The following is a 20,358-nucleotide window of genomic DNA, read 5'->3' as shown; positions in this document are numbered from 1 at the left end:
AAACTTATATACCGTATAGGGATTACCCATTGGTTAAAACATCACACACCTCCTAAACACCCTTTTGAAAGGGATAATATCACACAGGTTATATTTATAGAAAATTAACGGTTTAACACCATTACTCAGTGTATTTATACATAGTACTGAAGATCCTAAAACAAAACAAAACAAAATACCTATTACATTATAAATACAGGCAAATATATACAAAAGGAAACATCATAATGCAAAAATATATACAGACCAATAAATCAATAACAAAATAGAGACACCCATAGATATAAATTTTATTCGTAGGTATAAATTTTATCAGATGATCACACTAATGGATAAGAAATATATAAGTAATTCATATATATTAAATATGTTGGAATATATATTAGAATGAATAGTTCCAGTTAATAATATTTAAGCATGATCATTATGATGTAATAAATACCTAGAAATGGCTATACATGGCTGAATATAAATTCATTCAAAATAATTAATTGATATATTTCTAGAGGAAATAGGTTCAGTAATATACATATAAATTAGTTCTCCCAAAAATTAATGAGGTCATTCTCTGAATTAAAGCCATCAGGTTTCAAGGTGCATAGTTTATGGATCCAATAAACCTCTTGGCGTGCCAAGGTGGACCATTTATCACCACCTCTAGGATTATTCTTAATGATTTCTATGGCATTCCATTTAAAACTACACACATTTCCATGATGTATATCTATAAAATGGCTTGCTAAATCGGAACAATGTTGTTCATTTCTAATGTATCCCAGATGTTCACGGATACGAGTACGAATGTCACGGGAGGTCATACCCACGTACTGAATTTTATGTTCCGTGCAACAGATGAGATACACTATATATGAAGAAGAGCAATTGATACAACCCCTAGTATCAAACGTCTGATTAGTGACATAGGAACTGAATGAACTACCTATCTCAATATGCTCGCAAGCTTTACAGTTCTTTCCACATTTATATGTTCCATTATGTCTAAGCCAAGAACTTTGGCTATCAGGTTTTCGCAACTGACTAGGTGAGATCAAATTGCCCAATGTAAGCCCTCTTTTATATGTAAATCTACATCCTCCTTTAACCACATCCTTAAGAGAATCATCTCCATATAACATAGGCAAATATTTTTTAACTATGTTACAAATTTGATAGTATTGGTTGGAATACCTTGTAATGAAATTTGGTTTGTTGTCAAATTGGGTCTTTCTGTCACTGGACTTGTCTGCTACTAAAAGTAAACTATTTCTGTCACATTGTGTTGCAAAGTCATGAGCCTGTTTAATAACTTTCTTACAATAACCCCTCTTTTGGAGTCTAATGCCTAAATTGTTACACTCAGAGTTGAATACTTGTTCATTTGAACAAATTCTACGATTTCTAAGGAACTGTCCTTTCGCTATACCCTGGAACACATGTCTTGGATGAGAGCTGGAAGAATGTAGGATTGAATTCCCAGCTATTGGTTTACGAAACAATTGAGTTTCAACTTTATCAGAGTTCCCATCAATGACCAACTCCACATCCAAGAAGTGTATTTTGTGCTTTTGCCATTCATATGTAAACTTAATCTCAGGGATGCAAGAATTAAGATATCCAACAAATCTCTGTGCCTCTGAGGAGTTAAATTTGGTGAGAAATATAAGATCGTCAATAAATCTTTTGTAACAAACAATTCCCCCAGATGAATCAATACCATTAGGTCCAAAGAGGTATTTATATTCCCTTTTTAATATAAGAACAATTTTACAGTGTACTGTCCCTTTAATATAACAGTAACTGGGGAATGGGTAATAAATGGATTATCTATCTTTTAAAGATGACTGTCCCTTTAAAGTGGCTATCCTCAATCTCTTGCATAAGCCATATAAAGTGATCTTAAAATGTATTTACTTGTCAGATAATATGGAGAAATGGGGATGCAATGTGCATGGAGATTAGTACTGAAAGTTTGTATATATATATTTTTTTATTATGTTAACCCCTTGAGCCAATACAACGTAGATCTATGTCATGTGGTACATAGCCCAGTGTACCGCATAACATCAAAACTTTAGTAAATAATGTGCATATTATGGTCATGCTATGCTTTGCTGTGATCTCATGAGATTTCACTGAAGTCTTGTGAGATTTCATAATAAACTTTCTTAGACTGAATAGGGAAATAACATGGCTGTGCTTGCACATTGCCAGATGCTCGTTCCCATGCAAGTCCTGGGACTAGTATCCTGATTGGCTGCTTAAAGTCTCTTTACAGTTAGGTGTGATTACTTAGGACGTTTTGAGTTAAATATCTACCTTTTTTACATAGAGATGTCCAGGTGATCTTTTCTCCTCAGCTTTTTATTGGGCTTGTCCCTTTTTTATAGCCAGCGAAGAACAACTCCAAATGCTGCAACCGTTCTTTAGTTTGATATGGAATTGAACATATAATAGATTGCTGGTTGGGGAGGAAGTTACAGCTCCGCTAGCGAACCCACTCACGGAGGGATGACGTGATATCCGGGAATGTAGATAGACTTAGCCGTCACAGAATGCTTATCTCCCCAGCCGTGATTATGGGTAGAGTGTGGGCATAGCACTCAACCTCTGGTTTCCATACACCTATAACTCTACAAGGACCTAAAGGGGACACCAAATTAACCCTCAAATCCTGTCTACGCCACCTTAGATTAACATTACTGCCACCATCAAGTCTTGGGAACCTAATAAATCACACAAATAACAATTAGGCAATGGGACTTTAACCTTATCTCTGCAGAGTGTGAATTCAGATATTAGACCCCAAAGACAGAATTAGATTATTAATATTTTTAATAAAAAAAACAAATACAGGTTACACAGTGCAAGTTGCAGAAAACAGAAGACATACAAAAAAGAATCCCAAAATACTGCTCTTGAAAAATAAATTGGGACATAAATAAACGCAAACCTACTCTTTCTTAAATATCTCTGATAAGTTTTCAGCATGCTTGTGGGAGCTTATTTTCAAATGTTGCTGGCATGTGACATAATGTTGCTGTTCATTCAATTATATCCCTGAATCTTACTTTGTTTAACAAAGACCGAGGCCCCATTTTGAAATTCTCTTATCTCATAGTACTAAGATGTCCCAAGCACCAGGCGGAAGAGGTTCATATGACAAATTATTTTTATGGAAAATATCCTATGTGATTTGGATCTGGAGACTCAAATGTATATTAAATCAATAATATCTTAATTTCGAGGTCGCTTTTAAGAGACTTTCCAATATACTTCCATTATCAAATATTGCACAGTCTTTTTATGCACACACTTTTTGAGGCATCAGATCCTACTATTTGCCAAGTTCACAGAGTATACATATTCTACTCTGTGATTGGCTGGTGGCTGTCACATGCAAGAGGGGGCCAGCAAATGGAGGGAAATAATACACTTGTCAGAAATAAAATCTGCTTGTTTGAAATAGTGTTATTGCATTGTCATTTTATTATATACTTGTTAATTATGTAATTCTACTGTGTTTAAAGTGATGATAAAAATTCAGATTTTATGAATATTGCAATTAAAAATATTTTGGTGTACAATCAAAAACACATAATTATTTTTGTTTTAAAAAGTGTATATCTATTTGAGAATAAAAGATTTATAATCCTGCTTCATATCTTCTGATCCTACAAAAAAAGAGATCTTTCCAATGGGCCGTCATAACATTGATGTAGAAGCATTACTATAGGCACAGATTTAACCCTTTTTATAGATAGATTAATAAAAGGTACATAATAAACTTTTTTATTGGCAAAGATTGCATATATGGCATTTAATCAGCTACAGTTTACCATCACTTTAATGGTCCTTTAACCCAGTGTTTCTGGTCCTCAAGTACCCGTAACAGGTCAGCTTTTCACTATAGCTGAACTAGAGCACAGGTAAAATATTCATCTTATGGGTGAGTGCAGGTTGGTAACCATGGTTACTGATCAGCTGATTATTTCACCTGTGCTCTAGTTCGGCTGTACTTGAGGACCGCGGTTGAGAAACACTGGTTTAACCTTTCATATTTGTAAAGAGATGTTAACCTTATGTAATACACTGCTCAAATGTCCAGCTCTGACTCCATAATGTATCAAATTATAGATTCTGTAATGGCTTATGTTAGGGAATTCGTAATGTAACTTTTTAGTTGTAAATTATCATTTTTTTTTCTTTTTCAGTCCACCTAAACCACCTTTGATAATCTCTGGAGCTGTCACAAGGGTAAGAGCATCATATGAGGCACCTGAAATATCCAAATGTTGTTTTATTGTAAAAACAGCAGGTTAAAGGGACAGTAAACACATTGTAAGACATTTTAGTTCTCTTGCTATATAATAACAGATCAGCTAAGTCTAAAGTTTTTAAAACAAATTTACATTTCTTTCCAGTAATTTTTTAATAGCCAAACTCCACTCACCTTGTGCCTTATTCGGAGGAGCCAATCCAGGCTTGAGTTTGCAGACAACAAGGCCAGTCACAGTCATAATCTTATTTATAAATTTAATTGTTTTGTAGTTTATCAGTTAAAGCCAACTAGGTAAATGTAGACTTGAGAAGTCATCAGGGTGCCTTTCAAGTTTTATTAGAAAATCCTCACTTTTCAGAGCTAAATTACATAAAATAGGGGCAAAACAAATAAAATAAATTGCAAAATTGGCCTTTTTAAACGAAAATTTAATACAAAAAATTATAATTAATAAATTCTAAAAATAAAAAAACACCTGTTCATTCAATAGATTTATATTGACACTCTGTGTGTTAATGGTCATAGACTAGTTGATTGGCTAAAATGAGAGTCAAAATAACTGAAATAAGGGGACAGATAAAAAACGCTAGGAATTACCATTACTTATAGTTTGTCATCAGTTAATAAAAAAAAAAAAGGTGCTAAACTCACCCTATCGTCATAGCGCTCTTCTTCAATAAGGTGACATTTCCACCTCTAAACCAATAGCTGTGCATGTCATCAGACATCCTAGCATGGCTATTGGTTTAGAGGTGGAAACGCCGCCTCATTGAGCACTGTGCGGAGGACAGTTTTGTTCCCATGATATTCTGTGTTGAAGAGATACCTACCTAGGTAGGTATCTAGAGCACTACATGGCAGGAAATTTTGCTGCCATCTAGTGTTATTGCAAATAGATAACATTCTTGCAAAACCACTGCCATATAGTGCTCCAAAAATGAGCTGGCTCCTAAGCATACATTCCTGTTTTTCAGCAAGAGATCGATTTGATAATATAGGTAAATTAGAAAGTTGTTTAAAATCACATGCGTTATCTGAATTATAAAAGAAAAATGTTGGGTTTCATATTCCTTTAAGAGTTTAAGTATAATCAGTATTACTTAAATTATGTATTGTATGGTGAAATACATGACCACATGCTACAGTGAGTTTTTGCTGCTATCATGAAAACTTTAAAGGGATACTGAACCCAATTTTTTTTTCTTTCATGATTCAGATAGAACATTTAATTTTAAGCAACTTTCTAATTTACTTCTATTATCAATTTTTCTTTGTTCTCTTGCTATCTTTATTTGAAAAAGAAGGCATCTAAGCTAAGGAGCCAGCACAGGTTCAGGACCATGGACAGCACTGGTTTATTGGTGCTGTCCAATCAGCAAGGACAACCCAGGTTGTTCACCAAAAATGGGCCAGCATCTAAACTTATATTCTTGCTTTTTAAATAAACATACCAAGAGAATGAAGAAAATTTGATAATAGGTGTAAATTGGAAAGTTGCTTAAAATTAGATGCTCTATCTGAATCACAAAAGAAAAAAATGGGTTCCGTGTCCCTTTAATTTAAAACGTCAATATCCCTCTGTATAGTGTTATGCAAATGAGAATAATCACTTCTGGCATGTTAAGTCAGGTTGTATGTTACATGATAAATATTAAAAAGTTGAACTGAGATGTTCATCTGCTGGCTTGTCAGCCATTTCTTAACATTTAATTGAAAGCAAAAGATCCGTTCGTTCCCAGGCAAACTACTGAAGTAAATGCTGTGAAATCACAAGTTCTTTAGCAAAATGGGAACTAGATTTATTTTTGACACTGTTTTAAGAGAAAATAAGAATTGTACTTTCAAAAGAAAAAAAAAGTACTTGTATTTAAAGATTGGTATTCTAAAAAAATAAAATTGTATTTCTAAAAAAATAAAAGAATATTTTATTTAAAGATTTAGATTTGTATGTCACAATTTATGTACAATCTTATTCCATAATTTATTGCCACAGATCTATAACACACCAGTGTTATACTGTTCTATAAGTGGTGAAAAATACGACAGTGACTTCTTTTTACACCTAGGCAGGCTGTAACTTCTTTCTAATGGTAGTAAGAGTTCACAAAATCCTATTTCTTTTACAAGATACGATGAGTCCACGGATTTCATCCTTGTGGGATATTGCCTCCTGGTCAGCAGGAGGAGGCAAAGAGCTCCACAGCAGAGCTGCATAAATAGCTCCTCCCTTCCCTCCCAACCCAGTCATTCTCTTTGCCTGCGTTAGTGATAGGAAGAGGTAAAGTGAGGTGTTAGTTTGGATTCTTCAATCAAGAGTTTTTTGTTTTTTTAAATGGTTGCCAATGTGTACTATTTTACTATAGGGCAGCCTCTGGAGTTATAGCCTTTCAGGCTGTGGGAACTGGTGGGGTTTTAGCTTCACTGCGCCTCCCATACTTGAGCTGCTCTTCTGTGTATGGTCTTAGAGAATGTTAACTAAGACCCTTCTGCCTTCACAGGCTCAGGAGGAAGAGTGGACCTCTTGACACTGTGAGAATATCATGCTGTTCCTCAGCATGGAGGTAAGCGCAGTCTTTTACTCTAGGGCTCTGCATGTACCTGTATTATTGGGCTTGGCTCTATTATCTTTATTATGTTATAGAGATGGCTGACGCTGGGGGTAGTGCTGGAGTTGGTAAGTGTTTTTACTAGACTCCGGTACATGGCGGCACTGTACTTATTTTTCCTGGGGTTTGTGTGACATGTTTCCGCCCACGAGGGGCGGGGCTTGGTGTTGCACGCTTAGCAGCGCAGTTTCTTACTCGACTGAGTTCCAGTTTGCAACATCTCCTCACAGTTCCTAAGCTCGCTTGTAGTAGTATCTTACTAGCCATCTTAGGGGAGCCGTTCTAAAAGGGGTTAAGATTGGTCACGTGGAGGCAGGTAGGAGCCGCAGCATAGCTGCGGCAGGGTGACTGTTTCGTTTTTTGCTGGAATTCCAGTATGATATAAGGCTCACGTGCAGGGAGTGTTGGATATAAATATACTCAGCTTTCTCTCTGCACATTTATATATCGGGCTTTAATTATAAGGTCGTTTTTTTTCTTTAAGACACAGTACACCAAAAATTTTTTTATTATAAACAAACTTGACTGAATTTTACAATATATTATCAGTATTTCGACCAAGCTTGCCTTTTGCTTATCTTATCATGGATGACATTGAACAAAGTACATGTCCTATGTGTTTAGATGCCATTGTGGAACCCCCTGTTACGCTTTGTCCCTCATGCATTGAAAGGGCTTTACAGTGTAAAGAACAAATTTTCTTCAATAAAGATGTATCTAAGGAATGTTCTCAGACTGATGAAATTCAGGGTATGCCGCAACTTTCTCCCCAAGTGTCACAGCCTTTAACGCCCGCTCAAGCGATGCCGTGCTCTTCAACTGCGTCCGCCTCATTCACTCTGCAGGATATGGCTGCAGTTATGTCATCCACTCTTTCAGAAGTCTTATCTAAGTTACCAGCTTTGCAAGGTAAACAGTAGGAAAGAGGCCCAGGTGGTCCCTGCGACTTCTAATGCCTTGATGGCGATCTCCGATCTAGCCTCTCAGGGCTCTGAGTTAGGGGGAATGGAGGCTTTGTCTGAGAGGGAACTGTCTGATTCAGGAAGTGCATTACCCCAGACAGATTCGGAAGTGATGGCTTTCAGGTTTAAGCTTGAACACCTCCGCCTGATGACTCTGGACAACTGTGACACTATTGTGGTCCCTCCAGAGAAATTGAGTAAGATGGACAGATACTTAGAGGTCCCTTCTTATTCTGACATTTTTCCGGTTCCTAAGAGGATTTCGGAAATTATTGCTAGGGAATGGGAAAGACCGGGTATCCCTTTCTCCCCTTCCCCTATGTTTAAGAAAATGTACTCTATAGCTGACGCCGTGCGGGATTCTTGGCAGACGATCCCTAAGGTGGAGGGAGATATCTCTACCCTGGCTAAACGTATGACTATCCCTATCAAGGACAGTTGTGCTTTCAATGACCCCATGGATAAGAAGTTGGAGGGTCTTCTCAAAAAACTTTATTTCTTTCATGTAATTAACAAGAGTCCATGAGCTAGTGACGTATGGGATATACATTCCTACCAGGAGGGGCAAAGTTTCCCAAACCTTAAAATGCCTATAAATACACCCCTCACCACACCCACAAATCAGTTTTACAAACTTTGCCTCCAAGGGAGGTGGTGAAGTAAGTTTGTGCTAGATTCTACGTTGATATGCGCTCCGCAGCAAGTTGGAGCCCGGTTTTCCTCTCAGCGTGCAGTGAATGTCAGAGGGATGTGAGGAGAGTATTGCCTATTGAATGCAGTGATCTCCTTCTACGGGGTCTATTTCATAAGGTTCTCTGTTATCGGTCGTAGAGATTCATCTCTTACCTCCCTTTTCAGATCGACGATATACTCTTATATATACCATTACCTCTACTGATTCTCGTTTCAGTACTGGTTTGGCTTTCTACAAACATGTAGATGAGTGTCCTGGGGTAAGTAAGTCTTATTTTCTGTGACACTCTAAGCTATGGTTGGGCACTTTATTTATAAAGTTCTAAATATATGTATTCAAACATTTATTTGCCTTGACTCAGAATGTTCAACTTTCCTTATTTCCAGACAGTCAGTTTCATATTTGGGATTATGCTTTAATTATCATATTTTTCTTACCTCAAAAATTTGACTTTTTTCCCTGTGGGCTGTTAGGCTCGCGGGGGCTGAAAATGCTTTATTTTATTGCGTCATTCTTGGCGCGGACTTTTTTGGCGCAAAAATTCATTTCCGTTTCCGGCGTCATACGTGTCGCCGGAAGTTGCGTCATTTTTTGACGTTATTTTGCGCCAAAAATGTCGGCGTTCCGGATGTGGCGTCATTTTTGGCGCCAAAAGCATTTAGGCGCCAAATAATGTGGGCGTCTTATTTGGCGCCAAAAAATATGGGCGTCGCTTTTGTCTCCACATTATTTCAGTCTCATTTTTCATTTGCTTCTGGTTGCTAGAAGCTTGATGTTTGGCATTTTTTTCCCATTCCTGAAACTGTCTTATAAGGAATTTGATCTATTTTGCTTTATATGTTGTTTTTTCTCTTACATATTGCAAGATGTCTCACGTTGCATCTGAGCCAGAAGATACTACAGGAAAACCTCTGCCTGCTGGATCTACCAAAGCTAAGTGTATCTGCTGTAAACTTTTGGTAGCTATTCCTCCAGCTGTTGTTTGTATTAAATGTCATGACAAACTTGTTAATGCAGATAATATTTCCTTTAGTGATGTACCATTGCCTGTTGCAGTTCCCTCAACATCTAAGGTGCAGAATGTTCCTGATAACATAAGAGATTTTGTTTCTGAATCCATAAAGAAGGCTTTGTCTGTTATTTCTCCTTCTAGTAAACGTAAAAAGTCTTTTAAATCTTCTCTCTCTACAGATGAATTTTTAAATGAACACCATCATTCTGATTCTTTGGACTCTTCTGGTTCAGAGGATTCTGTGTCAGAGATTGATGCTGATAAATCTTCATATTTATTTAAGATGGAATTTATTCGCTCTTTACTTAAAGAAGTACTAATTGCTTTAGAAATAGAGGATTCTAGTCCTCTTGATACTAATTCTATACGTTTGGATAAGGTTTTTAAAGCTCCTGCGGTTATTCCAGAAGTCTTTCCTGTTCCTAATGCTATTTCTGCAGTAATTGCTAAGGAATGGGATAGATTGGGTAATTCATTTACTCCTTCTAAACGTTTTAAGCAATTATATCCTGTTCCGCCTGACAGATTAGAATTTTGGGACAAAATCCCTAAAGTTGATGGGGCTATTTCTACCCTTGCTAAACGTACTACCATTCCTACATCAGATGGTACCTCGTTTAAGGATCCTTTAGATAGAAAAATTGAATCTTTTCTAAGAAAAGCTTATCTATGTTCAGGTAATCTTCTTAGACCTGCTATATCATTGGCTGATGTTGCTGCAGCTTCAACTTTTTGGTTGGAAACTCTAGCGCAACAAGTAACAAATCGTGATTCTCATGATATTATTATTCTTCTCCAGCATGCTAATAATTTCATCTGTGATGCCATTTTTGATATTATTAGAGTTGATGTTAGATTTATGTCTCTGGCTATCTTAGCCAGAAGAGCTTTATGGCTTAAGACTTGGAATGCTGATATGGCTTCTAAATCAACTCTACTTTCCATTTCTTTCCAGGGAAATAAATTATTTGGTTCTCAGTTGGATTCTATTATTTCAACTGTTACTGGTGGGAAAGGAACTTTTTTACCACAGGATAAAAAGTCTAAAGGTAAAAACAGGGCTAACAATCGTTTTCGTTCCTTTCGTTTCAACAAAGAACAAAAGCCTGATCCTTCGTCCTCAGGAGCAGTTTCAGTTTGGAAACCATCTCCAGTCTGGAATAAATCCAAGCCTGCTAGAAAGGCAAAGCCTGCTTCTAAGTTCACATGAAGGTACGGCCCTCATTCCAGTTCAGCTGGTAGGGGGCAGGTTACGTTTTTTCAAAGAAATTTGGATCAGTTCTGTTCACAATCTTTGGATTCAGAACATTGTTTCAGAAGGGTACAGAATTGGTTTCAAGATGAGACCTCCTGCAAAGAGATTTTTTCTTTCCCATGTCCCAGTAAATCCAGTGAAAGCTCAAGCATTTCTGAATTGTGTTTCAGATCTAGAGTTGGCTGGAGTAATTATGCCAGTTCCAGTTCCGGAACAGGGGATGGGGTTTTATTCAAATCTCTTCATTGTACCAAAGAAGGAGAATTCCTTCAGACCAGTTCTGGATCTAAAATTATTGAATCGTTATGTAAGGATACCAACGTTCAAGATGGTAACTGTAAGGACTATATTGCCTTTTGTTCAGCAAGGGAATTATATGTCCACAATAGATTTACAGGATGCATATCTGCATATTCCGATTCATACAGATCATTATCAGTTCCTGAGATTCTCTTTTCTAGACAAGCATTACCAATTTGTGGCTCTACCGTTTGGCCTTGCTACAGCTCCAAGAATTTTCACAAAGATTCTCGGTGCCCTTCTGTCTGTAATCAGAGAACAGGGTATTGTGGTATTTCCTTATTTGGACGATATCTTGGTACTTGCTCCGTCTTTACATTTAGCAGAGTCTCATACGAATCGACTTGTGTTGTTTCTTCAAGATCATGGTTGGAGGATCAATTTACCAATCAGTTCTTTGATTCCTCAAACAAGGGTAACCTTTCTGGGTTTCCAGATAGATTCAGTGTCCATGACTTTGTCTTTAACAGACAAGAGACGTCTAAAATTGATTACAGCCTGTCGAAATCTTCAGTCTCAATCATTCCCTTCGGTAGCCTTATGCTTGGAAATTCTAGGTCTTATGACTGCTGCATCGGACGCGATCCCCTTTGCTCGTTTTCACATGCGACCTCTTCAGCTCTGTATGCTGAACCAATGGTGCAGGGATTACACGAAGATATATCAATTAATATCTTTAAAACCGATTGTTCGGCACTCTCTAACGTGGTGGACAGATCACCATCGTTTAATTCAGGGGGCTTCTTTTGTTCTTCCGACCTGGACTGTAATTTCAACAGATGCAAGTCTCACAGGTTGGGGAGCTGTGTGGGGATCTCTGACGGCACAAGGAGTTTGGGAATCTCAGGAGGTGAGATTACCGATCAATATCTTGGAACTCCGTGCAGTTTTCAGAGCTCTTCAGTTTTGGCCTCTTCTGAAGAGAGAATCGTTCATTTGTTTTCAGACAGACAATGTCACAACTGTGGCATACATCAATCATCAAGGAGGGACTCACAGTCCTCTGGCTATGAAAGAAGTATCTCGAATTTTGGTTTGGGCGGAATCCAGCTCCTGTCTAATCTCTGCGGTTCATATCCCAGGTGTAGACAATTGGGAAGCGGATTATCTCAGTCGCCAAACGTTGCATCCGGGCGAATGGTCTCTTCACCCAGAGGTATTTCTTCAGATTGTTCAAATGTGGGGGCTCCCAGAGATAGATCTGATGGCCTCTCATCTAAACAAGAAACTTCCCAGGTATCTGTCCAGATCCCGGGATCCTCAGGCGGAGGCAGTGGATGCATTATCACTTCCTTGGAAGTATCATCCTGCCTATATCTTTCCGCCTCTAGTTCTTCTTCCAAGAGTAATCTCCAAGATTCTGAGGGAATGCTCGTTTGTTCTGCTAATAGCTCCGGCATGGCCTCACAGGTTTTGGTATGCGGATCTTGTCCGGATGGCATCTTGCCAACCATGGACTCTTCCGTTAAGACCAGACCTTCTGTCTCAAGGTCCTTTTTTCCATCCGGATCTGAAATCCTTAAATTTAAAGGTATGGAGATTGAACGCTTGATTCTTGGTCATAGAGGTTTCTCTGACTCCGTGATTAATACTATGTTACAGGCTCGTAAATCTGTATCTCGAGAGATATATTATAGAGTCTGGAAGTCTTATATTTCTTGGTGTCTTTCTCATCATTTTTCTTGGCATTCTTTTAGAATACCGAGAATTTTACAGTTTCTTCAGGATGGTTTAGATAAGGGTTTGTCCGCGAGTTCTTTGAAAGGACAAATCTCCGCTCTTTCTGTTCTTTTTCACAGAAAGATTGCTATTCTTCCTGATATTCATTGTTTTGTACAAGCTTTGGTTCGTATAAAACCTGTTATTAAGTCAATTTCTCCTCCATGGAGTTTGAATTTGGTTTTGGGAGCTCTTCAAAGCTCCTCCGTTTGAACCTATGCATTCATTGGACATTAAATTACTTTCTTGGAAAGTTTTGTTCCTTTTGGCCATCTCTTCTGCTAGAAGAGTTTCTGAATTATCTGCTCTTTCGTGTGAGTCTCCTTTTCTGATTTTTCATCAGGATAAGGCGGTGTTGCGAACTTCTTTTGAATTTTTACCTAAAGTTGTGAATTCCAACAACATTAGTAGAGAAATTGTGGTTCCTTCATTATGTCCTAATCCTAAGAATTCTAAGGAGAAATCATTGCATTCTTTGGATGTTGTTAGAGCTTTGAAATATTATGTTGAAGCTACGAAATCTTTCCGTAAGACTTCTAGTTTATTTGTTATCTTTTCCGGTTCTAGGAAAGGCCAGAAAGCTTCTGCCATTTCTTTGGCATCTTGGTTGAAATCTTTAATTCATCTTGCCTATGTTGAGTCGGGTAAAATTCCGCCTCAAAGAATTACAGCTCATTCTACTAGGTCAGTTTCTACTTCCTGGGCGTTTAGGAATGAAGCTTCGGTTGACCAGATCTGCAAAGCAGCAACTTGGTCCTCTTTGCATACTTTTACTAAATTCTACCATTTTGATGTATTTTCTTCTTCTGAAGCAGTTTTTGGTAGAAAAGTTCTTCAGGCAGCGGTTTCAGTTTGAATCTTCTGCTTATGTTTTTTGTTAAACTTTATTTTGGGTGTGGATTATTTTCAGCAGGAATTGGCTGTCTTTATTTTATCCCTCCCTCTCTAGTGACTCTTGTGTGGAAAGATCCACATCTTGGGTAGTCATTATCCCATACGTCACTAGCTCATGGACTCTTGTTAATTACATGAAAGAAAACATAATTTATGTAAGAACTTACCTGATAAATTCATTTCTTTCATATTAACAAGAGTCCATGAGGCCCACCCTTTTTTGTGGTGGTTATGATTTTTTTGTATAAAGCACAATTATTCCAATTCCTTATTTTATATGCTTCGCACTTTTTTTCTTATCACCCCACTTCTTGGCTATTCGTTAAACTGATTTGTGGGTGTGGTGAGGGGTGTATTTATAGGCATTTTAAGGTTTGGGAAACTTTGCCCCTCCTGGTAGGAATGTATATCCCATACGTCACTAGCTCATGGACTCTTGTTAATATGAAAGAAATGAATTTATCAGGTAAGTTCTTACATAAATTATGTTGTTCATCAAGGTTTTCTTTTGCAACCGACGGCCTGCATTGTAACACTCACAACTGCGGCTGCCTTTTGGTTTGACGCTCTAGAAGAGTCCCTTAGGACTGAGACTTCTTTAGAGGAAATACAGGATCGAATTAAGGCTCTTAAGCTGGCTAATTCTTTTATTACGGATGCTTCCTTTCAAATCACCAAGTTGGCGGCTAAGAATTCAGGATTCTCCATCTTGGCACGAAGAGCCTTATGGCTAAAATCTTGGTCTGCGGATGTGTCCTCTAAATCTAAGCTCTTGGCTATTCCTTTCAAGGGAAAGACCCTGTTCGGGCCTGACTTGAAGGAGATCATTTCTGACATTACGGGAGGTAAGGGTCATCTCCTCCCTCAAGATAAGACATCTAAGCAAAGGGGACGACAGAGTAATTTTTGTTCCTTTTGAAATTTCAAGGGAATCCCCTCTTCCTCTTCCACTAAACAGGAAGGGAATTTTTCTCAAGCCAAGCCCACCTTGAGACCCAACCAGGCTTGGAACAAGGGTAAACAACCCAAGAAGCCTGCTGCTGCTATGAAAACAGCATGAAGGGGCGGCCCCCGATCCGGGACCGGATCTAGTAGGGGGCAGACTTTCTCTCTTTGTCCAGGCTTGGATCAGAGACGTTCAGGACCCCTAGACACTTGAAATCGTGTCTCAAGGGTATCAGTTGGAGTTCAAAAATTCCTTCCCCAGAGGAAGGTTTCTTCTTTCACGATTATCTGTCGACCAGATAAAAAGAGAGGCGTTCTTACGCTGTGTAGGAGATCTCTCCCTCATGGGAGTAATATGCCCCGTTCCAATACAGGGGCAGGGGTTTTACTCAAATCTCTTTGTAGTTCCCAAAAAAAGAGGGAACGTTTCGACCCATTTAAGATGTCAAAAGTCTAAACAAATTTCTCAGAGTTCCATCCTTCAAGATGGAAACTATTCGGACCATTCTTCCATTGATCCAGGAGGGTCAATATATGACTACCGTGGATCTAAAGGATGCATATCTTCATATCCCTATACACAGGGATCATCACAAGTTCCTGAAGTTTGCCTTCCTAGACAAACATTTTCTGTTTGTGGTCCTCCCTTTCGGTCTGGCCACGGCACCCAGAATTTTCACAAAGGTTCTGGGTTCTCTGCTGGCGGTTCTAAGACCGCGGGGCATTGCTGTGGCGCCTTATATAGACGATATTCTGATCCAGGCGTCGTCTTATCAGCTAGCAAAGTCACATACCGACATTGTTCTGTCTTTTCTAAGGACTCACGGGTGGAAAGTGAATCTCGAGAAAAGTTCACTAGTTCCACAGACAAGGGTGCCCTTCCTGGCTACTCTAATTGACTCTCTATCCATGAAGATATTTTTGACGGAAGTCAGAAAGTTAAAGATTCTGAACACATGCCGATCCCTTCAGTCCAATCCTCGGCCGTCAGTGGCTCAGTGCATGGAGGTAATTGGCTTAATGGTGGCAGCAATGGATATCATTCCGTTTACACGTTTTCATCTCAGACCTCTACAACTGAACATGCTCAGACAGTGGAATGGAGATTATGCAAATTTGTCTCCACAAATAGATCTAGATCAGGAGACAAGGGACTCTCTTCTGTGGTGGTTGTCGCTGGATCATCTGTCCCAGGGGACATGCTTCCGCAGACCCTGATGGGAGATGGTGACAACGGATGCCAGTCTGATAGGATGGGGAGCAGTCTGGAATTCCTTGAAGGCTCAAGGTGTATGGACTCGATCGGAGTCTCTACTTCCCATCAACATTCTGGAGTTGAGAGCAATATTCAATGCGCTTCTGGCTTGGCCTCAGTTGGCTTCGCCCAAATTCATCAGGTTCCAGTCAGACAACATCACGACTGTGGCCTACATCAATCATCAGGGAGGAACAAGGAGTTCCTTAGCGATGGCATAAGTGACCAGGATAATTCAGTGGGCGGAGACTCACTCTTGCTTACTATCAGCAATCCACATCCCAGGAGTGGACAATTGGGAGGCGGATTTTTTGAGCAGACAGACGTTTCATCCAGGGGAATGGGAACTCCATCCGGAAGTATTTGCCAGCCTGATTCTCAGATGGGGCAGGCCGGAGCTGGATCTCATGGCGTCGCGTCAGAATGCCAAACTCCCGAGATACGGATCCAGGTCCAGGGATCCTCAGGCCGAACTGATAGATGCCTTGGCAGTGCCTTGGTCGTTCAACCTAGCTTATGTGTTCCCGCCATCAAACAGGAGAGGGCTTCAGTGATTCTCATCGCTCCTGCGTGGCCTTGCAGGACTTGGTATGCCGATCTGGTAGACATGTCATCTCTGCCGCCGTGGAAGCTTCCATTGAGGCAGGACCTTCTCGTTCAGGGACCCTTCCATCATCCGAATCTAACTTCTCTGCAGCTAACTGCTTAGAGATTGAATGCTTGATTTTATCTAAGCGAGGGTTCTCTGATTCGGTCATTGATACCTTGATCCAGGCTCGTAAGCCTGTTACTAGAAAGATTTACCATAAGATATGGGGTAAATATCTTTATTGGTGCGAATCCAAGGGCTACTCATGGAGTAGGGTTAGGATTGCTAGGATTTTGTCCTTTCTCCAAGAAGGTTTGGAGAAAGGGTTGTCAGCTAGTTCCTTAAAGGGACAGATTGTCTATTTTGCTACACAAGCGTCTGGCAGATGTTCCAGATGTTCAATCTTTTTGTCAGGCTCTGACTAGAATCAGGCCTCTGTTTAGACCAATTGCTCCTCCTTGGAGTTTGAATTTAGTTCTTAATTTTCTTCAAGGGGTTCCGTTTGAACCTATGCATTCCATAGATATTAAGTTGCTATCTTGGAAGGTTTTTTTTTTAGTTGTTATTTCTTCTGCTCGCAGAGTTTCTGAGCTTTCAGCATTACAATGTGATTCTCCTCATCTTATTTTCCACACAGATAAGGTAGTGTTGTGTACCAAACCTGGTTTTCTTCCTAAGGTTGTTTCCAACAAAAATATTAATCAGGCTATCTCTGTTTCTTTTTGACTGAAGAGTATCATTCATTTTGCATATGAGACTGCTGGACAGCAGCCTCCTGAACGTATTACGGCTCATTCCACTAGGGCGGTGGCTTCCTCATGGGCATTTAAACATGATGCTTCTGTGGAACAGATTTGCAAAGCTGCGACTTGGTTTTCTCTTCACACTTTTTCAAAATTTTACAAATTTTTTCTTCGAGCAGTGGTGCCTTCCGTTTAGGTGCCCTGTCTTGTCCCTCCTGTTTCATCCGTGTCCTATTGCTTTGGTATTGTATCCCACAAGTAAGGATGAAATCCGTAGGCTCATCGTATCTTGTAAAAGAAAAGGGAAATGTATTCTTACCTGATAAATTTGTTTCTTTTACGATACAATGAGTCCGCGGCCCTCCCTGTTTTTACATGACAGGCCTTTATTTTTGTTAAACTTCAGTCAACTCTGCTCCTTGGCTTTTCCTTTCTCTTCCTAACTTTGGTCGAATGACTGGGTTGGGAGGGAACGGAGGAGCTATTTATGCAGCTCTGCTGTGGAGCTCTTTGCCTCTTCCTGCTGACCAGGAGGCGATATCCCACAAGTAAGGATGAAATCCGCGGACTGATCGTATCATAAAAGAAACAAATTTATCAGGTAAGAATAAATTTGCCTTTTTCACATATGGGAATTCATCTCCTGGCAAATGCACCCCAAACAAAAAACATACTATTGTGTTTCCCTATGCATACAGGGATTCATATACACAGTACGGCGATCGTCATCAGATCTCATATCAGACCTCATGGCACTACAACTTCTGACAGCCATACTGCAACTCAGATAGGGTCCTATTGCCTGCATTCCATGTTAATTGTTTGTCAATAACTTCAAAGCCATGGTGGGTATGATATGGGCATTTATATGCCCAAATCAATCCCAGTTAGTTGTGTTTAGTTATTTTTCTGGACAGGTAGTTGAAATACTGGATTGTTCAGTAAATTAGTAGACACCTTTCAAGCCCTAGTGGACAGATAATCAACTAGATAAGAAGCCCCAACAGAGAAATGGGAGAAGATGCAAAGGTGCTCTTCTTTGTAATGTCCTTAAGTGGCTTGTTTAGCCCCACGTCGGACAGCATTCCTTACAATTGGTAGACAAGAAGTTTGCAAGGAGTGTTTTATCTCCAATTTCTTTGCTGAACTTTTATTGTAGTTGGAACCTTTTTTTCTGTACTTGGAACCTTTCCTCTATTCTACCATTCACTTGTGCCCAGGTGCTGCTGCTACAGAAACGTTCATTATAGACATTTTGGTTATTTAATTTTCATGTCTGGGCTTACTAGTGAAAAAATTATTATTTCTACATAAAAAATTACTTCTATTATCTAATTTGCTTTGTTCTCTTGGTATCCATTTTTGAAAAGCATAGCTAGGTCGGCTCAGGAGCTGCTGATTGGTGGCTGCATATATATGCCTCATGTTATTGGTTCACCCACGTGCATTGTTGTTTCTTCATCAACGGATACCAAAAGAATGAAGTAAATTGGAAAGTTGTTAAAAATTGTATTCTCTATATGAATCATAAAAGAACAATTTTGGGTTTTATGCCCCTTTTAAGTGTGTACTTGTGCTTGGTGCCACATTTTTTGGATATTTCTTTGTGGGGGGTTTTCTAGAAATAAACTGTTTTCTGTTTTACAGCAGATGCACCAGAGCCAGAAAGTCTGATCTGGGTGTGAAATTTGTGTGCAGTCTATTACCACTCTACTGAGGCTCAGCCAGAATTTGCAGGTCCAATAGTTTAGACTTTGATCTTAGTATTCTTCAGTAGCTCTAGGATTCCTCATTTTGTACATGTAGTGTTCCAGACTCTCCTGTAGTGTTCCAGACTCTCCTGTAGTGTTCCAGACTCTCCTGTAGTGTTCCAGACTCTCCTGTAGTGTTCCAGACTCTCCTGTAGTGTTCCAGACTCTCCTGTAGTGTTCCAGACTCTCCTGTAGTGTTCCAGACTCTCCTGTAGTGTTCTAGCCTCTCCTGTAGTGTTCCAGTCTCTCCTGTATTATAAACAAGTGAATTTACCAAGCACTAGGTGTTTTGCCGTGGCTAGGAAATTGAAATTATTATAGTTTTTCTATGTGAATCTAAATGGGATTTAGAGGAAGTCACTTCTCCAAAGTTGACTTAGTATGCACAGACTGTATTTGGTGGTTCTGATAAAAAAAAATCCCAATGTAAAGCTGGACCAAGCATAAGGCTTTTATTATTGTTCCAACCAAGGGAAAAGGAACTGGTCCATAATAGCTTGCGCACTGTGACTGGGTGCGGTCTGTTAGTTTTCTTCTTAAATGGAAAGAGTCCACAGCTGCATTCATTACTTTTGGGAAATAAGAACCTGGCCACCAGGAGGAGGCAAAGACACTCCAGCCAAAGGCTTAAATACTCCTCCCACTCCCCTCATCCCCCACTCATTCTTTGCCTTTCGTCCCAGGAGGTTGGCAGTGAAGTGTCAGAATTTAATTTGTCCCTTATGGAGGGTAGTACTCTTCGACATGGGACAGGAGTTTTAAGTAATCCTGTCAGTTTCTCAGTGAGGGCTTGGATGAAAGTTAGAGTTGCAGGAAGAGTCTTTCTGTGAAACCGACTCATGTAACATCTCCTCCAGCAATCGGCGTTGTCTAACTTCGCCCCGCTGCCTGCCATGGCGGAGGCGATGGTACTATCCGTTACTCTTGAAGGGCCGTGTTCCTGTTCCACGGTGTAGATCCTGGTAAGATTGTTTCATTTATTTCTTTGTAAATGTACTGTACTAATGTTTTCCCGAGAGGCTACCACCTTGTGGGACTAACTTAACATAAGGGTCTCAGTGAGTCTCCTTTAATATCTTGGAATCAAAGGTTAATATCCCCTGAGGGGGGTTATTGAACAGTTTTTTTTTTTAATCATGTTTGTTATGTGATTCAATCTTCTTATGTTTAGTGTTAAACTGGCTCATGGCTGGAACATAAAGGCCTTTGGAAGTGACGCGACCTTATGGTTGGGCACGCTTTTTTGGACTATGCGGTTTTCCTTCGGACCAGGCGTGATTACATTCCGTCCTCCATTTCCGCATTCCTGACCGTGTGTTGATGGAGAAATTCTAGTTCGCAGGGGTCTGGTTCA

At 39.5% G+C, this 20,358-nt stretch overlaps 1 protein-coding gene across 1 annotated transcript in view; it reads left to right on the top strand.

Moving 5' to 3' along the window:
• Window positions 1–20,358, top strand: part of DAP (death associated protein) — a 259,617-nt gene that overhangs the window by 185,781 nt on the left and 53,478 nt on the right. Inside the window, exon 3 of the mRNA XM_053714510.1 lies at window positions 4,212–4,254. Coding sequence (XP_053570485.1) covers window positions 4,212–4,254 — 43 coding nt within the window. The remainder of the gene's footprint in view (window positions 1–4,211; window positions 4,255–20,358) is intronic.

The sequence above is a fragment of the Bombina bombina genome, chromosome 5 (assembly GCF_027579735.1).
Source record: "Bombina bombina isolate aBomBom1 chromosome 5, aBomBom1.pri, whole genome shotgun sequence".
NCBI lineage: Eukaryota > Metazoa > Chordata > Amphibia > Anura > Bombinatoridae > Bombina > Bombina bombina.
This window is presented reverse-complemented; position numbering and strand designations above follow the sequence as displayed.